The 11,677-nt window shown below is 42.4% G+C and overlaps 1 protein-coding gene across 1 annotated transcript; it reads left to right on the top strand.

The window, feature by feature from the left end:
• Positions 1-902: 902 nt before the first annotated feature.
• On the top strand, positions 903-11,199 carry ipo13a (importin 13a). The gene is made up of 15 exons (XM_037681275.1): positions 903-914; positions 1,397-1,544; positions 2,104-2,285; positions 2,388-2,414; positions 2,509-2,643; positions 6,159-6,305; positions 6,377-6,457; positions 6,531-6,668; positions 6,752-6,848; positions 8,330-8,382; positions 8,460-8,526; positions 9,293-9,351; positions 9,480-9,569; positions 9,662-9,843; positions 10,982-11,199. Exons 1-15 carry the CDS (start codon positions 903-905, stop codon positions 11,073-11,075), a joined length of 1,512 nt encoding a protein of 503 aa, XP_037537203.1. The 3' UTR covers positions 11,076-11,199.
• Positions 11,200-11,677: the final 478 nt, after the last annotated feature.

Here is an 11,677-nt window from a genome sequence, read left to right as displayed (position 1 = left end):
TTTGCTTTAATTTTGGAAGTGGGTGGGGTGTCAGCTTCACTCAGCTCCTCATCAGGTCTGAGCAATGCTGCTTTGCCCCTCTTTATTCCATCCATGGTGGCAGGGGGGTCCCCATCCAACAATCAAACACTACATCTGATTTGAGGCTCCTGAAAATAACATTAGTATTTGGGATCTCCTCCTCCTGCTCCTTCTCCTCCTTGAAGAACTTCTCCGCTGCCCTTGCCGAGCTGAAACTTACATTTTTCAAGGTCCACCTCATGCACAGTATCGCTGGACACGCCAGAGTATATTTAACCTGCAGCTTTTGTTTCACGGCAGTAAAAACCTTCCTCGTCAGGAAACATGGACAGCTGGTATCCTCACCACTCAAACCCATGCTCCTCTTTAGCTGCTACAAAAACTTTGTCTTTAGCTGACTGCCTCAGGAAACAAACAAGATCTGGCCTCGGAGCTCGGTTTGGGTCGTGGAGCGGCACGAAGGCCCGGTGGGCTTGTTCACTCTAACTCAACATCATAACTCATCCCAAGCCCCTCTACCAGCATCTTCCAAACACAACTCATGAGTGCCGACAGTCTCTTTCAGCCCAATAACTCACATTATTCCTCCATCTGTGGCTTTTGAGGAATGCAGTCCACATAACGTCCACCATCTTACTTCTCTCACCGTCTGCAGTGTGTAGGTGCTCCAAGGTGTCCTCCATGCGGGAGATACTGCCTCAGCCTCCATTAACCTCTCCTGCTTTACAGCCACTATTCAATTCAGACATTGTCTGCTTTATTGTAGACATCAATGTTTTGTAGTACATTACTCATTTTAGCAACTTGAGTAAACAAACTCACCGATTAGGAGGTGTTTCATCATGTTCCTCCCCATGTGGAGGCCTGCTGCAGGTGGACACATGGCCTGTACTGTAGAATGTTTCAAAGTGGCCATTGCGGGATTAAACAACCAATTTTTATTCAAATAAAAAAGACAGTGATCCTAGATCTTTGAAGGAGAATAGCATTAAGGAGAAGCCCCCCCCCCCCCCCCCCCAACACACACACACAAAATAACCAGCAAAATATATTGGAAAGCAGAGTTTCTAGCCAGCTGCCATCTTGTTTGCCATGTCCACGTGACTCTTGGTTATCTACATTTTAAAATGTCTACAGGGTACTGTTAGGTTTTGTAAAGTGTGCACACAAGATATGAAATCACTAACAATAAAAAAAAAAAACAGAAATAAGTCTGCTTGTTCATAACGCAAACCTGATTCAGACTCTCACAAAGCAAGAACGTTGTTGTGGAGGGTGCTGGGTTAGGGTTTTTTTTTTTGTGGCTGCAATCTGTCCTTCCTGTACACATTATTTTATTCTAACTGAACTGTTTGTTTTTTCTAATCACCTTCAGGACACCGAGGTTCTGTTGTTTGGTTTCCAGTCCATAGCCGAGACCATCGACGTGAACTACTCTGATGTTATTCCTGGTCTTGTTGGTTTGATCCCCAGAATCAACATCAGTAATGCAATGCTGGCTGACACGGTCATGTACACCATAGGTACCTACACCAACATATGAACTTCTTTCTGTATGTTTATTTGTAAAAAGAAGTTATCTTTATTTAAATGGAACTAACCAATCATTAAGGGGTGCTAAATACAACAGCGGCTAGAGCTGCCACCTCAAAAAAAAAAAAGTTTGCTGGTTCACAACCCAGCTGCGGCCTTTCTGTTAAAATGTATGTTCTCTCTGTACACATGTGGATTAATCGCCAGCTACTCCAGTTTCTTGCCATAGACCAAAAACACGTGCTAGGTTCAATGGTGATCCTAAATTGTCCCTAGGTGTGAGTGGTTGTTTGTCTCTGTGTGGCCGTATGATTGACTGACCTGTCCAAGGTGCGCCCCGCCTCTCACACAGTGACTGCTGGAGATAGGCATCAGCAACACCTACAACCTGGGAAGGAGAAGCGGGTAAAGAAAATGGATGGATAGACTATTCACTATTCTCCTGCAGCTTAAAAAAAGCATATACAACGGTTGTTAAATGGTTCTAGAAATGTTCCGTTGTCACAGCAACAGAGCATCCTTTGCATCCTTCATCTTTCTGCTGATCAGGGTCACTGGCTGAGTGGCTGGCTGACCACCCGGTGATGTTGGGAGGTATGCTACAGATGGTGCTGCGGGGTCTCACCAAAACGGAGCTGTCTGTGTCCAGTATCTCCACACTCAAGAGAATCTGCAGGGAGTGCAAGCACGACCTCGGCCCCTACGCTCAGGACATCATCACGGTCTCACAGGTCAAACCTCACACACTTTCAGGCAGGAGTTCAACAAATGATCTTTTATGTTGTTGTTAAAAATGATGAGATTCCTCTTTTTGTCAATATGTTTTTATTCAGGATGTGCTGGTGAAGGATGTTCATAAGGTGAAGGAGCAGCCGAACAACAGCTTCATTATTTCTTAAAATATGACTCCATTCAAGTGTGTGTGTGTGTGTGCGTGTGTGTGTGTGTGTGCAGAGCAGCCAGTGCATGTGGCTCATGCAGGCACTGGGTCTCCTGCTGTCTGCCCAGCCCACAGAGGAGATTTTAGGCAGTCTGCACTCCATCATCAGCCCTCACATCCATCAGCTGGACACTCAGGCTCAGGAGGAGGTGGGTTAAAAAAACACTCATCATAAAATGATAACTGTCAGTAAAGAATACTTTAGTATATAGCTTATAGAATATAGTAGTCCCTCGTTTATCGCGGGTGTTAGGTTCCAGTCCCCCACCCCGGCAATAAGTGAAAATCTGCGAAGTGACAATGTTTTAAACCCTTAAACCTACATAATTTTAACAACATACATATATGTGCTGTACACCACTGCAAAATTTTACTCACCAGCTCTGCAGGAGAACAGCAGCTTGGTTCCAGTCCAGCTCAGCAGACCTACCCTGCCAGTTCTGGTCAGCTCTGTGCAGCCCTTGAGCACCAAAATGCTTTTCGAGGGAGCCGGATCTTCGGATGGGCAGCATGGGACCAGCCAGTGGTTCAATTGAGTCCAAATCCGGATGAACAAAGTCCATATGGGCTCCGGAGAGAACGCTGAACCTCCGGGCGGCGCCTCCCCACTCGAAAGCCTTGTGGGCTGGCGGGCGTCACTCAGATTCACAGATGAATCTGAAGGTCTGGTTCTGGTCCGGTTCCCAGTTGGTTCTGGTCGGCTCTCTGCATCGGCTGGGCGTCAAAGTCACTGTATAAATAAAGACTGAACTTTTTCCAGTCAGATCAAAACTTTCCCTCTAGTATTTCAGCAGAAGGCAACAGTGCTTCTGGGCAGGACACTGTTGGCTTCTGGGAAATCAATCAACCTTTATTTATACAGGTAAATCCCATCCCAATCCCATCCCAGAAATGTAGTCGTTGTGAGTAGGAACAACAACAGCACATCTTCCTCCCTCATCCATTGTATGTATGCACATACATATGTATCTGTGGTCATAAGTAGCAGATTATGACCACCATTTAAAAACAAGTACTTTAATAATCTTGTATAATAGTTTAATTTATCCCCATATTTCTTATTGTAATTTAATTTGGGCTAGTACCTATCCTTGTTGTTTACAATCAATCCATAAACTTCAAAAATCTTTTGTAAGAATTGTCACGAACTCTCCACATTTAGCTCCATCCACACCTCTGTTTAAAAAAATTTACAAATTCTTACAATTTATGATGCAAATAGGTATCACACATTAATTCTGATGTAACCATTATCTTTACCTAAATATTTTCATAATTTTTTTTAGTTTAATTCTTATTATCATTCATACCGATCAACAGAGGATGCCATCTCCTCTGTGGTCCACACTGCGCTCAACCACCTGGAGCAGAAAAACTCTTACGTCCGTATGCTCTTTGTGATCTTCACATCTGTCTTCAACACCATGATCCCCCAAACCCTGATGGACAAACCATCTACACTAGGACTAAGCCCCTCCATTTGCAACTGGGTACTAGACTTCTTAACAAACAGACCACAGTCAGTGAGGATCCACAACTTCTCCTCCTCCACCATAACTCTCAGCAATGGCTCTCCTCAGGGATGTGTGTTGAGCCCCCTCCTGTTTACTCTGCTCACGTATGATTGTGCAACTACCCATCCAGGCTGTCACATTGTAAAGTTTGCAGATGATACAGTGGTGGTGGGATGCATCACAAACAATGATGAGTCCAGCTACAAGCAAGAGGTGGAACACCTGGAGAGCTGGTGCAAAGAGAATAACCTTCACATCAATGTGAAGAAGACAAAGGAGAGGATTGTGGACTTCAGAAGGAACAAAAGCATCTACACCCCCCTGAACATAAGAGGATCTGCAGTGGAAGTGGTCTCCAGCTACAAGTACTTGGGTGTGCACATGAATGACAACCTCAGCTGGAGCAACAACACCACCAGCCTGATCAAGAAAGCTCATCAGAGACTCTACGTCCTCAGACGGCTGAGGCGAGCTGGTCTGGGAAGCTCAGTCCTCACCTCCTTCTACAGGTGTGCACTGGAGAGCATCCTGTGCTCCAGCATCAACATGTGGCATGGAGGCTGCACAGCTGCAGAAAGAAAAGCTTTGCAGAGAGTAGTGAAGGCTGCACAGAAGTCTGTTGGAGTCGGTCTCCCCACCATCACAGACATCTACACCTTTAGATGCAGGAAGAGGGCCACCTGCATCATGAAGGACTCCACTCACCCAGCACACACTTTTTTTGCTCTGCTCCTGTCAGGAAGGAGGTTGAGGAGCATTAAGTGTAGAACTACTAGACTGAGGAACAGCTTCTACCCTGAGGTTGTTAGACTCATGAATCTCTAATCAGAATAATCACTGTGAAAAATCACATCATGTTGCTGCTGATCTGTTTCATGTTGCTGCTGATCTGTTTCATGTTGCTGCTGATCTGTTTCATGTTGCTGTGTTCATGCGTGCTCATCTGCTCACACAGACTCGAGTTCATGTGTGCTGATGTTCGACGTGATGTTAGTGCTTAGTGTATATTTATTTTATGTTTTCTTAGTTAATATCTTGAATGTTATCATTGTTTTTATTTTACATCTTATTGTTGGATGTAACTGGGACCCTGTGTACATAATTTCGCTCCACCACATGTACCACATGAGGTGCGAATGACAATAAAGAATCTCTGACCCTCTGACTCTGATACTCTACAAGAAGGAGGTATGATTTACATATCCCCTTCTGCAGAACCACTGCTGCTAAATGTTCATTCATGCATCAAGGTGTTGTGCTGTGGAACAGTTTAAAAACAACTAAGTGAATCATCTACAACTTTATCTGTATTTAAAAGAAAGGTGAAACAAAGTTGATACTTTTTTTTAACACAAGTTTTTTTTAATTATTTTAATATTTTTGGACAGTTTACATTTATTATACCATGCCATTTTATTTATAGAGCACTTAAACAGCGACAAGGCCAAACATAGTGCTGTACAGACAGAACAACAGGTAACACACAAAGCAATATACAAAACGAGGTAAATCAGAATATAGACATAAAATGATGCAGATAATGACGACAAACCAGTGTGGAGCGTACAATTATGAGCTATTATTTATTGTATTTTTGTGTGTTTGCATGCGTTTAAAGTAAGATGTAAGCTTACATACAAAGCCTTTATGATTTTTCTTTTTTTTTTTGAGAAGGGGGAGCAGGCCACTTTTAAGCCCATTAGGGATTTTTATGCCCTCTCCTACGCATTTATAAAAATTTTTTTAAATAATTTTCTTTGTGTGTTGTTTCATTTTTTGTGTGCAAACAATAAAATAGCAAACAACAAAGATGATAGATTCATGCTGATCACTGTTGGCTGACATAATGCAACCCCCCCAAGCTGTCACCACTTGTTCTCTGATCCTCTGTGATGGTACATGTGATATCACTAAAGTGTACTATGTCTTCCTGCTGCAGTGATTTTAATTTCAGGGCAGATCAGTGAAACTAAGTGCTGACCTGTCAGTCAGTTCAAGGTTTAGGTTTAGAGTAACAATCAACACGAATTGCTCCTAAAAATAACCTCTTGTCACTTTTGACTTATAATTACAGTAAAGCTTGTGCATCTTTATATATATATATATATATATATATGTATATATATATATATATATATTTTTTTTTGCAGCCCAACCCCAGTAGCAAACAGAGCATCATCCAAATCCTGGGGATGCTGTCCAGCCTTTTTAGCACTCTGGACTTGAGCGGTTGTGCAGGAGGCTCAGAGGAAGCGGCCAGTACCAGACTCACACCCCCACAGGATGCACAAAACCCAGTGAGTTCACAGAGAGATGATTATTCAAACACAAAAACACAAACCCCAGGTGTTTTTATTTGTGTTTTTAGGTTGTAGTTGTTCTGCGGGAGGTGTTCTCTTTAATTCAGACCATCCTCAGCAAATGGCTCCATGACTCAGAGGTGGTCGAGGTGAGACGTTCTTTTATTTTTGTGAGTTTGTGGATAGATGATGAATATTCAACTCATATTCTCTCATCTTCAGGCAGTGTGCGGCATGTTTGATAAATCGGTCAGAACTCTCCTGTATGATTTCGGCCCACTGGTGGCTCAGCTGTGTGAGATGTTAAGGTGGATCTACAGCAGCTTCCCACAAGCTTCTGTCCTGGACCTGACACGTCAGGTACATGACAGGCTTGGATCCAAAACCCTCGCTCCCTTCACCTCTTCTCTACTCAGACCCGTCCGTTTCATTTATCATTTTAGTTGGTTCATGTTTTTGCTGGAGAGGAACGTCACATCTTGGATATCAGAAACCTCCTTGAAGTCCTGACATCAACCACGTTTTCCATTTTTCAACAAGGTAAGAAAAAAGACACTGTCTTTATTTCAAACTGTGAAAGTTTATTGTTTCTGACATTCTTTAAAGTTTTTTTTTTTTTTAATCATTGGCTGCTTTACCTGCATTTATTCTATTAAATGACCATTTTTAGCTGATTCGATTTTAGCCAATGAACACTCACCTAAGACTCATTCAAGCACCTATAGCACTACATACACAATAAAGCAAACCAATTTATATTAAATTACATATAATCCAAGTAAATCACATTAAAAACAGTGTAACCAAAATTCCATTTCCTAAAAAGTTCTCAAATAAATCCTGCAGATTGCCTTAAATCTTTACTTTAGAGTAGTCCCTCATCCTGAAAAAGCACATGGCAACAATGGAGAGTTTAAAACAAGAAGAAACTTCCTGCAGAACCAGTACGAGCAGTCTTCCTGACCCCTACTGGCTGGGCTTTGAGAGAACAGAAAATATTGTGTCCTTGACTACAGTAGTGAGGGTGTTGCTCTGGTCTGTTGTTGTGAAGAAGAAGTAGAACCAAAAAGCAAAGCTCTTCATTTACTGGTCCATCTAAGCAAATCCTCCCCTGTAGTCATGTGGTATGGATCATCTCCTCACCCTTCTTTACATGACCCACAAGTTCCTGGACACAAGTGGCTGAAATAAGCTGCTTCCATACAACGATTGGGCTTAGCCACTGACAGGCCTTAGGGTGAGGAGCTACCTCATCTAGGGAGCACTTGGAGAAGAACTGCTGCTCTTTCACCTCCTCGTTGTTAAGGAGTCAACTGATGTGATTCAGGTGTTCGATTAGGACGCCTGCCCTGCATGTCTCATTATGAGACCCCAGAAGAACTCAGTGGAGCGATTAAATATTCTCTCTGGTCTAGAAACATCTTGGGATCCCCCAGGAGGAGCCAGACAGCATCACTGGAAACCTCTGAGACCTGACCTCAGAGAACCAGAAGAAAATTGATTGATGGATTATTTAATAGTTTCAGGTACTAGAAAAAAAATGAATGAAAGAAAAAGGCAAAGTTGGAAAAAAATCTTTGAAAACCTGTCCGAAAGCCTGAATAACTTCTTCAGTCTCCATCTTTACTGCTTGATCATAGTTGGGTCGTGGAGGCAACAGGTCCAGGAGGGAAACCCAGACGTCCCTCTCCCCAGTGACACATTTCAGCTCTGCCTTGGAGGATCCTGAGACATTCCCAGGCCAGAGAAGATACACAATTCCCTCCAGAGAGTTCTACATTTTCAAGGCCTCTTACCAGTGGGACGCACCTCCAAAGGGAGACATCCAGCAGGCAACGACTGATTCCACCATCCCTCATGAACAAGGTGCCCAGATGCTTAAACTCCTCCACCTGAGGCAACGACTCCACCCTGACTTTTGCTCAAGACCAATTTAAAAGATTATGAGACAGTCTATTCACTTGGAGGTACAATATAAAAATAAAGTAAAACATTTTGTAATGCTGACATGTATTTGCCAGGTCCGAGGGAACATCCTGATATTGCAGAATCATTTATGCATCTTCATGCAAAAGTAAGTTGAATACAAATTTTACTCTTTGCACACATCTCCATAAAAGAACCTCACTGCATAATTTGTCATCTTGACAGATTCTTAAAAGGAGTCCTGACTTGTACCAGTCTGACCAGTTAGATGTGGACACCCTGTTTTACTGTGGTGAGTATCAATCAGTACATGCTGATACAGTAAACATCCAGTTGTTCCCAACCCTGGTCCCTGAGGAACACCACCCTGCACGTTTTAGCTGTTTCCCTGCTTCAACACCTGATTCAGTGATTTAATTACTCCCTCAGGTTCTGCAGAAGCTTGTTAATCACCAGTTCATTCAAATCAGGTGCGTCAAAGCAGGGAAACAGCTAAAACATGCAGGATGGTGGTGTTCCTCAGGGACCAGGGTTGGGAACCACTGGATAGACAATGAAAATAAACAAGTACTTTTATATTTAGTGAACATGAAGACATTTCTAAAATATCAAAAACTGAATTGTAGTTTTTACAAAAGTCTAATACCAATTCATAGATATTCTGTTTTTCTTTTGAATTTTGATATTTTTACATGTGACTCATTAAACCAGGGGTGCCAAACCCATTTACAAAAGGGGGCCATAATTAAAACCTTTTTCAAACTAAGGGCCGGTTTCAGAATCTACATTAACTCAAGTTAGATACTCACCATCTTTTCTTGGTTGCAGGTTCCTCAACAAGAGTTTGATTGGTCTCATTTGACTTTCTCTGTTGCACTTTTTACATCATAATCAAAGATTACTGAAAAAATTAAAGTGATCAAAGTATTTTACATTTAAAATATCATCTTGGGGGCCAGATAAGATGTCAACAAGGGCCACATTTGGCCCCTGGCACATATGACAGATATGAATTAAACAAATCAACCGTTCTTATAACTTTTTATGCTTTTTTCCAGGGATCCTGTCCATCAAGTTTCTAGAGACCCCCACAGTGAAAGCTGCATGCCTCTTCTTTGTAAGTTATGAGAGAAAATGCAAGAGCTCATGTTACAGGGAGGTGTCAGTAGAGTTATTAGTCCTTTTAGACTTTAGAAGTTGTATAATCTAATAACTTTAGAGATACATTCTGTCATTTCCTGCCAGACAGAGTTCCTGTGTCACTGTAATGACACGGCCATTCTGGGTGATGTGCTGCAGAGGAACGGAAAGCTTCTGACCGAGGCTGTGCTCCAGGTAGTCCATATTTATATACAAGTGTCTGTGTATATTTGTCTGTGTCACAAAGCAGCACCTGATTGTCTTCTGATGGCTCTTTCCTTTTGCAGGCGATAGGAGGTGGTTCCTCCCGCAGCCTGACGGAGCACTTCTCTGACGTGCTGCTCAGTCTGAACAAACAGTGTCCGGCCTTACTGTCCGAGTGGATGAAAGAGACCCTGCAGAACCCAGGGTTCCCCTCAGCTCATGTGACCTCAGAGCAGAAACACACCTTCACCCAGAAGATCCTGAGGTAACACCACGTATTATGAACCCACCAGCTTTGAACTAAGACACACACATTGTTTGCAACTTTCCAGTACATGGAGCTAACGTAGACCAGTTAATCATAAAATATGACCAAGCTTTTAGTTTGATAAATGATCCTACTTGGTCAGCAACAAGTAGGTAACATCCACACATGGCAGGAGCTCTACTCACTGAAAAAGGATTAGCAACCAGAGGAATTATTTAAACTTAACTTGGTTCACATGCAGAGCAGTGATGGTGTGTGCACACGGTGTAATTTGCCAGGAGTGTAAGTATGTGCTCCAAGTGGTGGCATCATGAGTGAAGTATCATCAGAGGGTTGCCAGAGCATCTGAGGGTTTGTCAAAACAGTAACGGTGAACCAGACTGCCTCATAGACCCAGTAGACATTACCAGCACACAGCATCACTGCTTGTGTCCAAGCCTGATGAGGTGCAACACTCCAGCAGCGTGCCTGTACTGCCACCAGATCTACAACCAGTCCACACATGGAAAATGGTTCACAACCTCCATACAGTAGCATCTTTTTAACCTCTCCACGTCCTGCAGAAGACTACAGAACTTCTAATTCACACACGCTTAGTTATCAGACAAGCATGGCAGTGGGGGTAGTTTCTTGCTCAATCCCCCCCCCCACACACACACACCATTACAGGACAATGCTACCCACGAGACACGCCGCTCTTTATTGTAATCATCACAATATGGTCACATGTCCTTTCCACTATTCTGTCCTGGTGTTTATTGGTTTCTGTCAGTGTACACAGGCTCTGTGCAAAATTTAAAACAAATATTTTTTTAATTCAACTCCCAAGAAGCATGATGAAATGCTGTTTTTAAAGCTTTGAACAGTCATGCCCTCTGCTGGCTGGTCACATGAACACAGGAAGTTTATTCATTTCAAAGGAAATTCAAACGAGCAGAAGCTACTGACACAAGAACCAACACATAATATGACACAAGTACATAAAGATGAAATTGGTCATGTAGGTGAGAGGAAATAAAATCAACTAAACCATCGATCGTGTCACGACTTATCAACAAATGTGTATTTAAATACTGCACGATGGGAGAACCAGGTTAAGATCTTTGCATCCATTAACCCTGTTTTGTTCTTCCAGGCAACAAACGAACAAGCATCAAGTTAAAGAGAGCGTGAAGGAGTTCGCTCTGCTCTGCCGGGCCCTGCAGAGGTCCGGGTACTCGGAGTACTGAGCCGACGCTCAAGTGTTCAGCGCAGGGTTCTCGCGCATGTTCTGCTTGGAACGTCAAGATTTTTCCAAACCCACATTTTAATAAGAGCGGTTTGATTTTAATATTTGAGGAACAATTAGGTACTTTGCTCAAACATATTGAATCAAAAGTCTACAAAATGCAAATCAGTTTTTTCCATTTTTGAGTTTTGACTCAAGCCTCCACGTGCTAAAGGATTAAGTTATTTCACGTTCCTTGCTGATAAACATTAAAAACAAATGATTAAATGCTTATTAATAAAAAGGCACAACCCCAGTGATACAATTATTATGACCATGTTTTAAAGACAAAGTAAAAAATGAACACACTCTTTTTCCCACAACTTTTATAAATTTTTCTTTTTTTTTTTTTTACAAAACGCAATAGATAATGGCTTTTTTTTCCACATTTATTTAGACCTGGAGAATAATAAAATCAAATTCCACACTTCCCAGACTGCATAAAGGCCCAGGGTTAAATGTGAACGTGTCTGAGCTCGTTGTTCGACAGGACTGATCGCTGAAGATGAGACGCTGGAAAACCAGAACGCTCCGACTGAACCGAGTCAGAAATAAAAACACAGA

The sequence above is a fragment of the Nematolebias whitei genome, chromosome 9, assembly GCF_014905685.2.
Source record: "Nematolebias whitei isolate Nwh7 chromosome 9, NemWhi1, whole genome shotgun sequence".
Classification (NCBI taxonomy): Eukaryota; Metazoa; Chordata; class Actinopteri; order Cyprinodontiformes; family Rivulidae; genus Nematolebias; species Nematolebias whitei.
The sequence above is the reverse complement of the archived record's forward strand: the minus strand, read 5'-3'. Positions and strand labels throughout refer to the sequence as shown.

What these genes read in the sequence shown, in the direction of transcription:
- ipo13a (XM_037681275.1), top strand. An exon ending in CACGGTCATGTACACCATAG is followed by an intron (nt 1,545 to 2,103) that starts GTACCTACACCA and finishes TCTGCTGATCAG; the next exon opens with GGTCACTGGCTGAGTGGCTG. An exon ending in ACATCATCACGGTCTCACAG is followed by an intron (nt 2,286 to 2,387) that starts GTCAAACCTCAC and finishes GTTTTTATTCAG; the next exon opens with GATGTGCTGGTGAAGGATGT.